Below are 15445 nucleotides of genomic sequence, written 5' to 3' on the forward strand. Positions count from 1 at the left end.
TATTTTTAAGTTTATTTCGGGATTTTAAACTATTAAGTTATTGATTAATGAATTAATGATGTTTTAGCTTCCGCAATAATGAAATGTGTTCACCTGATAATCAGTTTGGAGTTTTCACGACTTAAGTAACGACAATGAACTGAACCATTTTTAACTTGCTAAGATTTTCTAATAACACTCTCATGTGACGCCACCAGATTCGGCCATAATGTCTAGGCCGGGTTTGGGGGCGTTACACTCGTTCTCTCAAAACTACGTTGATTCACAGATTCTTCAAATGAGCTCTACATTCTCAATGAGTAAAACAACCACCATATGAAACTTATCCTTAACTTTACTCAAACCAATTTGGTTCCATTCTCTCTTTCTCTCTTTAGTTCATCCATGCTTGGCTTCCATTCAAGCTTGCTTGGGAATATCCAAGAAGGATTAGATTAATTTTATCATTTGCTTAATTTTATTCGTTAGAAAATAAAAGAAAATGAAATGAATAATCTACATGATTCTCGTAAAAATTTGGAAACAAAAAAATTTATTTTGGATAAAAAGAATTCAATTAATGTTTAGATTTGGTTAAAGATATGATTTTTATATTGATTAGTTATATCCAATTTTAGTTTGAAAATTAAGTTATATTCAAATCGAGATTTGATTAAGAATGATTGGTATTCAGTTTTGAATGAAATTCAATTAGGAATCATGTGAAAGAAACAAGAACTTGATTTATTTTGTGGAAAATGTTATGTTTCTGCAGTGAAGAATATGAGAAAAGAAAAATAAAGGGGAAGAAGAAAAGGAAAATAAAGAAACAAAAAGAAAAAAAATAAATTGTTCAAAAAAAAGCATAGGGACTAGTTTTAACAAATGGAAAACATTGAGAAAACTACGTTAAAAGAAATGAAGAAGGGAGGAAACCAGAAAGAGAAGCAGAAGAAATGAAAAATAAAGAAAAAAAAAGAATGTTAAAAGAAAACAACTAAATTGCTCAAAATGAAAAAATATAGGGATCAGTTGTATAATTTAACATAAAATTTCCATTTGAAATGATGATTTAACGTGTCGTATCAGCTTACCATTATACTGTTAACAACAATTAACGGCTTAGTGACTAAAACGTAACATTTCAAATATAAGTGACTAAAATATAATCTGAGACAAACAAAAGTGACTATTTTAATAATTTATCCTAATTATAATTATTATATTTATTTTAAAGGTTTATTTGTTAGCATATTAATTATCATTATGATTATGATTTATAAATTATAATTGGTGATGTAATCACATTTCCATAAATTATTATAATTATGATTTATAAATTTATTTCAATATCATATATTTACATATTAATATATAGGGTAAATTGCATAGATAATCTCCTTACTATCAAAAATTTTCATTTTAAGCATCTAAAATAAAAAGTTTGCAATTTAAGCACCCACATTACATAGTTCGGTCATTTTAGTCATTATCATTAAAAGCACAAACGGCAAGCTGACATGGCAGTTAAAAAATCGATATGATAATAAATTTAGCCCTCAAATTTTACATATTATATCGATTTAGTCATAATTTTAAAAATCAACCTTCAAATCTTAAAAATATTTTCAATTTGGTCCTAATTATAAAGAATTCTAAAAATATATGAAAATACATAAATATTTTTAAAATAATAATAATAAATTAAAATATATATATAAAAATAAATAAGTATTCCTCCTCAACCCCACCTTGCTGCAAAAGTCTTTTGCAGAACCACCCTAAAAATAATTATAATATGGAACACCGTTTATTTTCCTGGCCAGTTAAAATATTTCTATTTCCCGACAGAAGATAAAAGGAGAGCATAAAAGAAAACATCGAACTTCAAAAGCAAAACCACCATAACTCAACCAATATGAATTATGAATTCTGATGTTAAATTGTATATTTTTATTTTAGGGTTTAAAATGAAAATTTTTATAGTTAAGTGACTATATATACAATTTGTTCTAATATATAAATTATAATAAACTTGTTAAAAAATGATAAATTAATTAAATATGTTTATAGATAATTTTATATTTTGTCAACTACTAAACCTATAATCAAAATAATTTAACATTACTTAAAAGTAACACATAAAATAGTATTTTTAAACTCAAACAAAACAAATCCAGTGGGTTTAATAAATTAAACTAAGAACTAAAAGCTTGGTTTCAAGCGTTGAAAGAATATGGTTACAGTTAAAGCTTAAGAGTGCATTGTCCATTGACTGTATGAACATGAAAACACAATGTCGGCAGGTAAGGTCGGGGAAGTTGAGAGGCAATGTTATGGAACCACCATGTTTCAGACCCCTTGTCTCTCATTTTATTACCAAAGGCCAAAGCCTTTGTTTCTTGGAAATGGGCATAGGGGGCACTGAACAAATAATAAATATGTACTTTTGACGTGGATTGTGTTATAGTGGAAGTAGACTCGCAGCAGTCAATTCGATTTATTCTATGATAAATCGTTTGACTGTTGTTACCAATACATGCTTTAATAATAACAGTAATAATTGTAAAATTTAGGTCCAATTCATTTACCTTTTTTGTTGCATATAATTACCTCCTAACCTTATCCGCGTATGGAATTTCTCATTTTTCTTGAAATTTGACTCCTTTAAAATTAAGTCTATAGTGGTATACTACGACTTACTTTTATGAAAATGATCTTCTTTTTTTTTTCGTAGTATAAATCAATCAGGTTGTCATTTGACTCTTAACTCGACAATTTTCATATAGAAGGACGTGGATTCGAATGTGTTGAAGTCCATTATCCTCCTATTTATGAGTAGTTTTAGGAATTATGTAAAAAAAGAACAGATATTATCAGAACCAATAATAACATTGTCAAAAAAAAAAAACAATGAGATTATTATTGATCTGGCATTAGTTGTAGGGTCGATTTATTTTTTTTATGTTAGTCAATTATCAATTACTGAATCTCATAACCGAATTGATCAACTAATTTGTCCCACTAATTTTGTCATATTTTGACTCTTAGTGGTAATTTAAAAAAAAATGTACCTCTTATTCACTTACACCTTGGTGGCACGCCCACTATGTGGGTTAAAAAAATTTATGTAACAATTTTATTAGGCATAATAATTTATTTGGAGCTCAACTTTATAAAAAATTATTTTAGTATTCTATTTAATTTTTACCTCTTTTAGTTCTTAAATTTGTATTTTTATCAAATGATCCTAAAATGGATAAAAGTTAATGTTTGTTAACTTTGGTGATGTGGTATACATATGGATGACACATCAACATTTAATTAATTTTAAAAATATTTTATAATTTTTATACCTTTTAGTAATGTTGATGACTTTTAATGTTTAAAATGATTTTTATATTTTCTTAAAATTTTAAAATTTTAAAAATTGATTAAATGTTGACGTGACATCCATGTGGCAATCAACATGTATGTCACATGAACAAAGTTAAAAAAACGTTTACTTTTCCATCCAGTTTGGGGTTATTTGGAAAAAAACACAAGCTTAAGGGTTAAAAAGGTGAAAAATTAAATAGAGTGTTAAAATGACATTTTTTTGTGTAAAGTTAGAGGGTTAAATAAGTCATTATATCATTTTATTAAAAGTTGATATAAAACTAAATATGACTTTAGTTGAAATGATAAAATTAATATAGTAACTGAGTCCAAATTCCATGAATGTATTAATATGTATGTATTTTTCTCAAAATAATATTTTTACTCTATAAAATGATTGAGTTTTTGGTAATTTTATAACTGAATTAAGACCCAATTAATAGGTGATACAAACTTAATCAAACACATTATAATACTACTAGATTTTGTCATAACCACAATGTGAGTGAAAAAAATTATGTTAGAAATAGTTTTTAATTTCTTCAACAATGAAAGTAGGTTTGAGTGGAAATAAAATTGTATTTTAATATTATTGAACACATGTTTGATCCTTAAATTTATAATTGTTTTATTTAAAATATATAAAAATATAAAAATAAAAGTATGATAGATCAATACTCATCGACAAGTAGAATAACATGCCTTAGATTCAAGTTGATTTGACAATCAATATAGAAGATCGAAAAAAAAAGTTCTTTGAGTTTCGGTTCCTAGATTTGTGATGTACAAAGCTATTTTATGAATAAAAAAAACGCAATTGTAAAATAGAAGGGGAAAGAGAGCTTTCAATTGATGTATATAGTGCAAATAGGAAAAGCCATATAGCATCATTTTAACAACCAATAAATTAAAATGAAAACTTTTGAATAGTTTAATGACCAAATTGTAACTTTTTTTAGTTAAGTGACTAAAACGAAAACTTACATATAATATAGTGACTAATGATAAAATTTACCCTTTAAATTATCTATTAGCCGTGGTACGTAGGTCAACAAAGTAATTAGCATCTCCACTCACGATGCGGTATCATGCTATTAGATTATGAAATACTTACTATTTAGGTAAAAATTATATAATAAATTTATAAAAATTAATTTAAAAATAAAATAAAATTTTAGTTAAAATTATAAAATATTGAAAATTATTATATTTTAAATTTAAATTCCGCATTTTTAGATTTTATATAAATATATATAAAGACAAAGATATTCTCTAAACAATATTTATTGATTTATGAAATTAAAGATTATAAAAATAATAAATAATATAGATAAACTAATTTCTTAACTCGTGATAATTAACCAGACTAAACTCACATATAGCAGCCGTACATGATGGGTCTTTGAAATCCACGCAAATAATTGTAAATGATGGGTCTCGAACCTAGGTACTTAATACTTAGAACCTCGCCTTTGGCAATTGAGCCAAGGTCTCATTGGTTAAAATATAATATATTTATTTTTAAATTTTTGTTACAACATTTGTAACATTTCAAAAATACTATGACCGAGAAAGTAAAAACAAAATAATATAAATATTTAATTTTTAAAATATTATAGTTTATATTATGATCAATATAAATTAAGAATAAAAATTAATATTTAAAATGAATTTAATTAATTACTATTTTTGGTAATGTGTTCAAATTCAAATGATAATGATATATCATTTAAAAAATTAAAGAAAAAACAAAAGTTGATTATTTTGGAACGATTAATATTTTAGCAATCCAACTGCTAAATTTATTAATATAATTGTACTTGTCGTGCATGTAAGTTTTCAAATTAGTCCGGTATCTCTATTATATCAATATAAAATATTGTATATATTAATATTTATTGAATGATTGAAATTTTTTACATAGAATAAATAGTTAAAATTTTTAAAATTATATCAAATTTGACACGTATGATCTATATGAAGGAATAAGAAACATAACAATCAGAGTTTTACACCTATATAAATGAATCCTCCAATTTAAAAATATTATATAAAAGTGTAATATTAATTTAAAATTGGTAAATTTTAATAGTAAAAATTTTAATACAAATACTAATGTTGTTTCAACATTGTTTCTCATTTTATATCATCAGTTATGTGTTTCGATAATAAATGCAAATATGTTTTTGTGATTTTATTATTATTTAATATTTGTTTCTTTGAAGTTGATTTTAGAATAATTGAAATAATATTAAATTATTTTATAAATAGATTAATATTCAGAATAAATAAATTAGTATATTAATTAAACCAATATTAATAAAACAAAATGAGTTGACAGATCCAGTTTGAACTTTGGAGCCAACCAGATGTACCCACCAGCAATGGGCTTTGGCACACATAGAAAGTCCAAAAAGGAAACAAAACAAATCATGCACCAGCCGGGAATCGAACCCGGGTCTGTACCGTGGCAGGGTACTATTCTACCACTAGACCACTGGTGCTGCCTGATGTGCTCTCTAGAAGTTTAAGCTCTTTTGTCATTGTCTTTCGGCATTCTATTCTACTAACATCCTGCTGCATTCGAACCAAACGTCAAACCCATCCTCTAGGACAAGGTTTGGGGCCAGAATTTGTAACATGGAAAGCAAGGACGAAGTAAATATATAATCATGAATCCCAAGCTAACCTGCCCTATATCTGCTAACAAAACCATATGTTGTAATTTCAATGTTGAACCTTTGCAAGCTTTGTACAACTTTGTTGAGATTGTGAAGCAACTTTTATCTCTATATCTGTTGTTTCCCTTCCTAAATTATGCACAGCTTCCCATAATATCAATGGAAAAGAAGACACTTCACTAATCACAAACGCGATGCAAGTATGCAAAGCAATGTTATCAAAATCGAAATGATCACCACAGCTTAAAGCTGTTATCGCCCGTCTAGGATGACGTCCGAGTTGCTCATGGACATGGAAGAAGACATGTTCCTCTTAATTTCGTTGAATGTAGGATGTTCCCTACCACTGAACCTCCCCCACGTTGTTGTGCTACTCAATCTGTGTAGTAGATTTAATTCCATGCCTTCTCCTTCGGATTCAGCAGCACCCTCATCTCTTGCCTCTAACAGCTTCATTACTTGCCTCATCGTTGGCCTAACATGAGCTTCTGGATGAGCACACAACAATCCTAGTTGCATTAGCCTCTCTACTTCCTCATTGCTGTGACCACCCTTTCCTTTTAGCCTATCATCTAGAGCTGAAACCAGTTCTTGTCTCTCCATTAACCTCCATGTCCAATCAATTAAACTCGGCTTCCCTTCTTCAATCGGCCTCCGTCCACATACTATCTCCAACACCAACACTCCAAAACAGAATACATCTGTTTGAGTGGAAGCACGTCCAGTTTTAATCAATTCCGGTGCCATGTATCCTACGGTTCCAACCACTCGAGTAGTGCTAGCCAGTTCACTGTGATGATGCGTACGTGCTAATCCGAAATCGCTTAACCTGGCATTCATATACTTGTCGAGTAAGACATTGCTTGCTTTAATGTCCCTATGCAAGACCTTAGCTTCCCAACCCTCATGCAAATACCAGATTGCAGAAGCTACATCTTTCAAGACTTTAACTCTCTCATCCCAGCTCAACATTGAGTCCTCATGACAGTCGAAAATTCTCTTATCGACGCTCCCATTCTCCATGTAATCGTAGACCAAGATCAAGCTCCCTTTATCGTTCCTAGACCAACCTCTCAGTCCCACCAAATTTCTATGCTTCAATCTCCCTAGACTTGAAACCTCAGCCAAAAACTCTCTAATCCCATGCTCACTTTCATTAGAAATTTTCTTCACTGCAACTTCTTGTCCTTCTTTCAATACCCCTTTATAGACATTCCCATTACCTCCAGAACCAATCACATTTTCATCTGAAAATGCCTTTGTTGCTGCATAGATCTCTTGATACCCAATCCTGTGAGGCCAATACTCCAATTCCCAATTTTCAATATCATCTTTCTTACCATTTCTTTTCCTTCTAAATCTAACCAAAAGAAAGTACATTGCAATGCAAAAGCTAACAAGCAAGACAGCCCCAATGGTAACTCCAACTATGAACCCTGTTGATTCAAACACAGAATCCTTTGGTGGCACAAATGAAGGCAAATTAGTAGTGACCAAAGCATTACCAATTGAGGGATTCGAATTACTAAAGCTCCAAGCCAGAATCCTATGACTCTCAACCAACTGGCCTGTTGCTCCAGCAAATCCTACATGCATTTCATCAAGAAAAACAGTAGAAAGGTTCACAAACACACTTATCAAAGGCCTTATAGGCCTTTTATCCCCCACTTTCGCCATAGTAACATTTAAAATAGAATCTTCATAATCAACCCAGACTTGATAATTAACACCATTATTAAGCTTCAATCCCTTCAACTTATCACCTTCACTCCCTCCCCAAAACCCTGTAGGACTTGAAGCAACAGATTTCAAGGAGTTCACATCAACACCCACATGGTTATCATTGATATCATCAAATTCTTGGTTTGCAAACACATCAAACTCGACACCAAAGATACTGCTGTTGGGATTACCATTGTTGGAAAAGTTGAAAAGACCCAGATTCTGAGACGAACTGGCACCAGCTATACCAGCAGTAGGCAAGAAGGCAAAAGCAAATCCATGACCTGGGAGAAAACCCTTGAGAGGGGCAATGGAGAAAACGAAAGAAGTATAGAAAGGAAGTAACTTTGATGAATTTGATGATGACTTCACTGGGATCTTCGAAGGGTACAAAGCACGACCAATAGAGAAAGTCCCATTTGTGATGGAGAGGATGGAAGAATCAATAGTAGCATCACCAAAAGTCAAGAGATTGGTGGAGTTGAAGTTGGTATTGTAAACGAATTCAACAGATGAAACCCAAGGGAAGAACAAAAGGAAGGTTATTGCAGTTGAAAACAAGAAGGGAGACATGAGGAATATATTTCAAAAGATCCAAGAAGAGAAGATAAAGCTGTAGTTTGCACGTAAAGAGTGGTGTGCTTTTTAGGATTTTAGCTTGCATTTGAAGGAAGGCAACTGTGTTGGACGCGTAAAAAGAACAACATACAAACAGAAGTGTTCAAAATCTATCACGTAAATAATTGTTGAATAATAATTAAGTAGTTTAACTAATATTCGCAAAGGAAGCGGCGGGAAGGTAAGAAATACAGTACAATAATAATGGTGGAGTGGAGAATGGGGTGGTAATGAGCCGACAAGATAAGGGTTGAGCTGGATCAAATTGATTAAAAAATAAAAATAAAAAAAGCTTTACTCTAATCTATCTAAGTGCGCCACTCGATTGGTGGCCTGGACAAATACAGGCTTTGTTGAACAAGGTAAAACAACGTAGCCTTTCAATTTTGAACTATCTCTTTCTATCTTCTTGGTAGTATGAATGCTTCTAATTTCATATATTAGATTCCAAGAATTACTCTTTAGCTTTCTCATTGGCACCCCAATTTATTTACAAATTTTAACCTTTAACCAAAGTTATACATTTTCATATATTCAATTTAATTTTAAAATTGATTTCATAAAAATTCTTAATTAACTAATAATTTTAACAATTTCTTTTGCCCAAAAACATGAATTATTAATTTTCATCAATCAATTTCAATTGGCTTAAGGGTTAAAAACCCTAATTTAAAAAAAAAACAATTAAATTCTTACCTTTTTTATTCAATTGAGTACTTAAATTTTTAATATTTATCAAAAAGGTCCTCAAATTTTTTTCAAAAAAATTAAAGTCTCTGTTTTTTTTTTATGCTCAATTGAGTACTTGAATTGTCAAAATTCATCAAAAAAATCATTTGATCGCTAAAGTTAACTAATCCTAATTTGTTTCAGTTAAAGTCACCCCGTGTCACAATTACAACCTAACATGTAGCAAAAAAGTTAAAAATAAAAATAAAAAATTATTAAATTTTAATAAAAATATAAAATATTAAAATTATAAAAGATTATAAAAATCGTAAAAAATATAAAATTTTATAAAAATCATACAAAAATTATAAAATACATCAAAAACCCATTTAACCATTAACCGTTAAAGTTAATGAACCTAAGTGATTCTTTAGTTAAAGTTATCACATGTTGCAACACAACGTGTCATATAACAAAAATGCTAAAAATAAAAATCAATAAAAATATAAAAAATTATAAAATACTACTTTTGGTATGATAATTTTATAATTTTCTTATGATTTTATAAAACTTTAAAAAATTTATATTTTATTAAAATTTAATAATTTCTATAACTTTTATTAATTTTTATTTTTTATCATTCTTATTCATGTTACGTTGTGATTGTGACACATGATAACTTTAACTGAAAAAATTTAAATACGGTCAAATAATCTTTTTAATGTATTTTAACCATTTAAATACTCAATTAAGTGCAAAGAAAAGCAGACTTAATTGAAAAAAATTTGAGAATCATTTTTATAAGTTGGCGGAAAAAGACCATTTCAATTTTAAAACTTGCATTTTAACTTGCTTTCTAATCTTTGTCTCCAAACTTATATTACCTGTATTTTAGGTGAGAATTTACAAATTTGGTCCATATTGAATCATTGATTTGAAGTTAAGTGCAAGAATGAAAAGAAATTACAAATACCCAAGTGAACCAAATATTTTATATACATAAACATTTTAAATCATAAGAATGTCACATGTTTTTTTTTAATTAGTTTGTTCTTTAAATTTTTATTTTATTTTTAAATATACCCTAAGAAGCAGATCCCATGGAAAAACTAAAGTCCCTTAACAGTGGATCAAACAAATCTTCTTTTTTTTTTTTAATCCACTTCCAAATCATTTATGAAGAAATAAGACAATGGCAAGAAACAGTTTCAAAATTGTAATCCTTCTAATTGATTCTATTATTGATGTATAAAAAAAAAAAAAAACACAAGTAGTAATCACCTACAAAGCCAGAGAATTGTATCCTATAAAAGCCATATTTATAGCTTACCAAATCAAAGAAGATAAATGAGTGCTTTTGCTCAAATACTCTATATAACAGATAACATCTACTTTTTCTTGTTCACTATACATGGTAAATCCTGTAAACTAATTATCTCTTGGTATTTAGATTACCTGATTTTCCCAGCTTTACCACAAAGATTGAAAAACCATAAAATGATGTCTATTCAGCTCTGCGAGCGGTGACAAACAATGAATTTTCTGTCACTTGCTTTGCTTGAGCTTGCAGTTTCCCAGCTTTTATCTTGTCAAGTCTTGCTCTTCGAGCAAATTCTTGGATCTTACGGTCATGCTCTTTAAGCAACTGATCAACATTTTCGGATGGAGCAAGTAATGGACCCGAGACATAAATCTTGTTTCCCCTCGGACCACAACCATGCTGGAGAATAATAGCATTAATAAGAATATGCAGGTTTCAGAATAGATGATGTTGCATGCAAGGCATGAATTGCCTTAATGCAATTTAAAAGAAAGAACAATGTCAAGAAACTCACCATTGGTTCCTTAATGCAGGCTCTTCCACCTGCTGTCTGTGGGGATTCTGTGGTTTTTGGCATATGGTGCCTGACATCGCGTTTTCCCGCAGACTCTAATTCGTGAAATGATCTTCGAGACCTGCCTGCTTGGTTCACTGGTTCAGAAGTCAAAGGTCCAGATCTCTGATCTTCAGGAGCCAAAGTCCTAGTTGCTACTAAACCAGATAACTTGGATAAGTTAGCTCTGGATGAGAGCCTAGTAAGATCATCAGGTTCCTTCCCAGACTTCCCGAATGCAGCACCATAAATCAATGGGCCTGAATGTGAAACTTTCTTCCTATTGTACTCCAAGAAATCTCTACCATTTTCTTTTGCGGTAGGTGTCTGTTTAGGGGGATTAATTAATAAACCAGAAAATCCATCTGCGTTACGAGAGTTCAACATCTGACTCCTGCTCTTCAAATTAGGATGAGGTTGTCTTCTCTGTAATTAGGGGGCAGAAATTGAATACGGTTAGCTATAGAGAAGCAAGAGGTGAAGGCAATTAGTGAACAAAATAAAAAAGATTGCTAATCTATAGTGCTACAGCGTAAAGTAGCACAGTTTGAAGACCAAGAAACATGTTAGTGCATATATCAAGTCAATAAATGTATGTTAAAAGAACTGCAATTGCTATTACCTGCGATGATGCGGTCTGTTCAGCATTAGAAATTGGTTCCTTCTGCCCCCTCCTTTCCATGTCAACCCTTGAACCCCTGCTCCCAACTGCTCTTTGCCTAAGGGAACAAAAGGAGAGGTTAATCTTATGAAGACAACTTTTTAAACTTAAGAAAATTAAAATTGTCCAAGGAAAACAAGAAGACATTTAAATATGAAGTAAGATTCTCATTGGCCTAGATGACCCCCAAAACAAAATATACACCATGTTTTAACATATACCTTCTAGCTTCTTCGTCCCGCAATTTAGCATCAATCTCCTTACTAGGAGGATATTTGGGTAAACTTGAAGGATCACATGCAAAAGGTTGTGTTGTAAAGAACTGAACAGAAAGGCAGAGAACACATATTAGTGAACTGATAACAGCTAATAAGATCACCCATTCCAGGAGAACTATTTAGAAAGAGGTTAATGAAATGATCCTGAATTGATTCCAAATATTATGTCAAGGAAAACAAACAAAAAAGAAGGGAAAAAAGCACACAACATTCCTTCTTAATACAATATTCATTGGTAATGATTGACATATTGTGCATACCTCACTCTTCAGAGCAGAAGCTGCAGTTCTTCGATGAACAGGATCGATTGAAAGCAAGGTGTCCATGAGACTTACAGCAGGAGAAGGAAAGTCTTTAAATGTTTCAGTAACACATCGTCTATACGGATGAAGAGGCTTGAACACTGTTGAATGAGGTAACTTTGCTCTTCTCCAGTATTCCTCGGATGGTGAGCCACATAGCTTAAAAATCTTATGTAATTGCTCAACCTACAAAATAAAAAAGATTAAAAAAGGCCTACCACTAGAATGATTACTTTTAGAACATTAACAAATATGAATTTATACAAATGTGTAAATCAGCACATGTGTAGGAGATAATTTCACCAGGAAACGGAAACATGTCTCATTCCAAAAAATAGAAAATAAAAATGATGCATCAAAATAATAATCATTACATTAGTAGCAATTATCAAAATCAGCTCAGGCGCTTGAACCCAGTACCTCTGTTTTTCCGGGCAAAATAGGTTTGCCAGAATATAGTTCTCCGAGTATGCAACCAGCACTCCATAAATCTATCGCAACCCCATAATGAGAAGCTCCTAACAAAAGTTCTGGCGGTCGATACCAGAGAGTCACCACACGACTGGTCATTGGAACACTATCGTGAGGATCAAAATGGCATGCTAAACCGAAATCTGCAATCTTTAAGATTCCATTACTGTCAATGAGAAGATTTGAACCCTTTATGTCACGATGAAGGACACCATGGCTGTGACAATGATCAAGTCCACTTAGAAGTTGAAGCATATAGCACTTAATCTGACCAAAAATGAAAAAAGAAATTATGAACATAATGCCCAAGAAGAGACATCATTATAAATTGCAGAATAAAGGCGTCTAGGTGACTGTGGCACCATGTTGCATCTTGATACTGCTCCATTAAAAGACACTATTGAACAGCAGCAAGAAATAACTAATAAAACCATTTTAAGATTACCTGAGGCTCGGAAAACTTGATTCCAGGAAGAGATGCAAGTCCCACAAGATCATGTTCCATATATTCGAAAACAAGGTATAAGCTGCATGACGTATGGGATGTGATCAAGCCTTCCAATTTTATAACATTTGGATGATTGAGTCTTCGTAAGAGATTAATCTCCCTTGCCATAAACTTCACACTCTCAGGGTCATGATTATCAAACCGCACTTTTTTCAAAGCCACGAGTTTATTATGAACGACATCACGTGCCTTGTACACACTACTATAAGTTCCTTGGCCAATCTGCAAGAATGAACTACTATCATACAAAAAAACCAAATGAAGGAAAATGAGAATATCAACATGGGAAATGGAATTCATATATTAAGATGAGTTTCTCTGACAAACTAAATCACTATGGACCCTCCTCCATAATACAATATCTTCAAAGACATGTCTTGATAAAAAGGGCCAACTAACAGACTAGATCTTCTTCATTGTTCACCAAAAAACAAAAGGGCCTTTGCTTGTTGGAACTAATTACTCAGGTCAAATTGAATATTCAACTAGGCAAGCTAATGAGAAAATGTAAAGCATCATTAGCCAGTTGTTCACTAGACATGATGAGCATGGATCAAGATTCAAAAAAAAAAAAGAGTAAAAAGAGGATCAAAACCTACTTTATCCAACTTTTCGAAGGTGTTGGCCCGTCGGGGTATCCATCCCTTGAGAGCATCACTAGCCACAGCAACAAGCCAAGAAGGCCACCCTGCTGCAACCTGTTCACCTTTTATACTATTCAACACCCTTCCTGAACCAGGATGAAGATGATGATGACCAACAGTAATTGTATTTGCAACCTCACAGTTCTCCACCTTATTAATTGTCTCAATCACCTCGAACTTATCAATAATCCTCTCCTTCTCAGCTCGATCATTATAACAATAACGATTGGAACCATTGGTTTTTTTATCAATCAACAACACTTTCACATCACCACCATCGTATTTATCCTTTGATCCAACACTATCCTCTCTTCTTGACGAATCGGCTCGTGGAACAAGCTTATCCAACGACCCTTTTCGCCTCAGCTTCTCTTTGTGATTCTCACGACTATCTTCGACAGCCGCAGACTTGGAACTCATACAACCCATGTTTCTATATGTACAGAAATTACAATCGCCTAAACAACAAATAACCTACTTTAACAATAAAATTTGCTAACTCTAAGAGAAATCCAATCCATCAAATACACCCAAAGTTGAAGAATTTTGGACTGCAAGACCGACACCAATCGAAAAGCTTTTATCTTTCGATCCTTTTTGAACAATTCAAAGTCACCCACCAAGACCCAAATTTTTCCAAATCAGAGTATCCCACAAGTAAACGTCAATATCGGGGCATCAGAAAACAGAGAAAGAAACAATAAAAAAGAAAACCAGAGAAATTCAAAGCAACTGACAATCTGGGAAACAAATGAAATAGAGAAACTTTAACTAATCGCGAAGGAAACTATTATTGCTGGTCTTGGATTTTTTATTTTTTATTTTTTTGGGGGGGAGGGAATAAACGCGTAGGCACAAACGTGTTAAGAAAGTAGATTTTGGATTCAACAAAGGGAAAACAAAAAAAAGGAAAGGAGGTCTTTTTTTTTTTTTTGGGGGGGGGGGGGGGCTGAAGTGGAGGGGTGTTTGAATGAATGTTGCATTGTTGCATTTAACGCGTTAAGATTTGACAACTATACTGTGTATGTCTGGTTTTTTTTTTTCTTATTTAATAATAATAATAATGTATTAGGGCAGGCCTAGGCCTACCACTAATTTATTCACACTCGAAACCATTTTTGACCTTGTGAAATATCCCAATATCCGTGATTCTCTTTATATTTCTCTTTATTTCGGCCTTTCGGTAGTTCCCATTTTCCTTTTATTTTAACCCTAACTCTTGTTTGTAAACGATTAGAATATCTCAAATTGTTTTCTTTAAGTTATTTATTATATGTAACCCTTTGGTTATGAGATCTCATAAAAATAATTATGTTAATCCAATTCTTTTGAAAATAATCTTATTTAATAATTGTATAAACATAAAGATCAGATCACGACATTACATCTTAAATATTTAACACGTAAATTATCATTTAACTTATAATAAAACTCAATAAGCTCAAAATTATTTAGACAATTCTAGGACTGCATGACAAGACTTCAATCACATCCATACACCTTAACTCAGCTACTACTTCTACTTACCATCTAGACGCATTGGGACACCCATACCCATATTAAGCCCATAAGCGATTCACTTATTTACCAAAACTGTACTAAACCCCTCTAAGTCTCTCCACTCCACTACTCTCTCACCTAAACCTCTCTAAATGGCTCT

At 31.6% G+C, this 15445-nt stretch overlaps 2 protein-coding genes and 1 non-coding gene across 3 annotated transcripts; all 3 read right to left on the reverse strand.

Moving 5' to 3' along the window:
* Window positions 1–5613: 5613 nt before the first annotated feature.
* LOC108459815 (probable L-type lectin-domain containing receptor kinase VII.2) lies at window positions 5614–8582 on the reverse strand. The gene has a single exon (XM_017759215.2). The coding sequence runs from the start codon at window positions 8331–8333 to the stop codon at window positions 6291–6293; it is 2043 nt and encodes a 680-aa protein (XP_017614704.1). The 5' UTR covers window positions 8334–8582; the 3' UTR covers window positions 5614–6290.
* TRNAG-GCC (transfer RNA glycine (anticodon GCC)) lies at window positions 5791–5861 on the reverse strand. The gene has a single exon. It is a non-coding gene; the product is annotated as a tRNA-Gly (tRNA).
* A 1671-nt stretch (window positions 8583–10253) lies between the features above and the next one.
* On the reverse strand, window positions 10254–14847 carry LOC108460618 (probable serine/threonine-protein kinase At1g54610). Its single transcript, XM_017760178.2, has 8 exons — window positions 13741–14847; window positions 13079–13363; window positions 12583–12900; window positions 12121–12348; window positions 11804–11904; window positions 11544–11640; window positions 10883–11347; window positions 10254–10767 (listed from the first exon to the last, which is right to left on the reverse strand). Exons 1-8 carry the CDS (start codon window positions 14212–14214, stop codon window positions 10552–10554), a joined length of 2184 nt encoding a protein of 727 aa, XP_017615667.1. The 5' UTR covers window positions 14215–14847; the 3' UTR covers window positions 10254–10551.
* Between the last annotated feature and the right edge of the window lie 598 nt (window positions 14848–15445).

This window comes from Gossypium arboreum, chromosome 4 (assembly GCF_025698485.1).
Source record: "Gossypium arboreum isolate Shixiya-1 chromosome 4, ASM2569848v2, whole genome shotgun sequence".
In the NCBI taxonomy this organism is placed as follows: Eukaryota; Viridiplantae; Streptophyta; class Magnoliopsida; order Malvales; family Malvaceae; genus Gossypium; species Gossypium arboreum.

What these genes read in the sequence shown, in the direction of transcription:
- LOC108460618 (XM_017760178.2), bottom strand. Translation starts at nt 14,214, where the DNA reads ATGGGTTGTATGAGTTCCAAGTCTGCGGCTGTCGAAGATAGTCGTGAG. An exon ending in AACAGACCGCATCATCGCAG is followed by an intron (nt 11,348 to 11,543) that starts GTAATAGCAATT and finishes CCCTAATTACAG; the next exon opens with AGAAGACAACCTCATCCTAA. An exon ending in CCTGCATTAAGGAACCAATG is followed by an intron (nt 10,768 to 10,882) that starts GTGAGTTTCTTG and finishes ATTATTCTCCAG; the next exon opens with CATGGTTGTGGTCCGAGGGG.
- LOC108459815 (XM_017759215.2), bottom strand. Translation starts at nt 8,333, where the DNA reads ATGTCTCCCTTCTTGTTTTCAACTGCAATAACCTTCCTTTTGTTCTTC.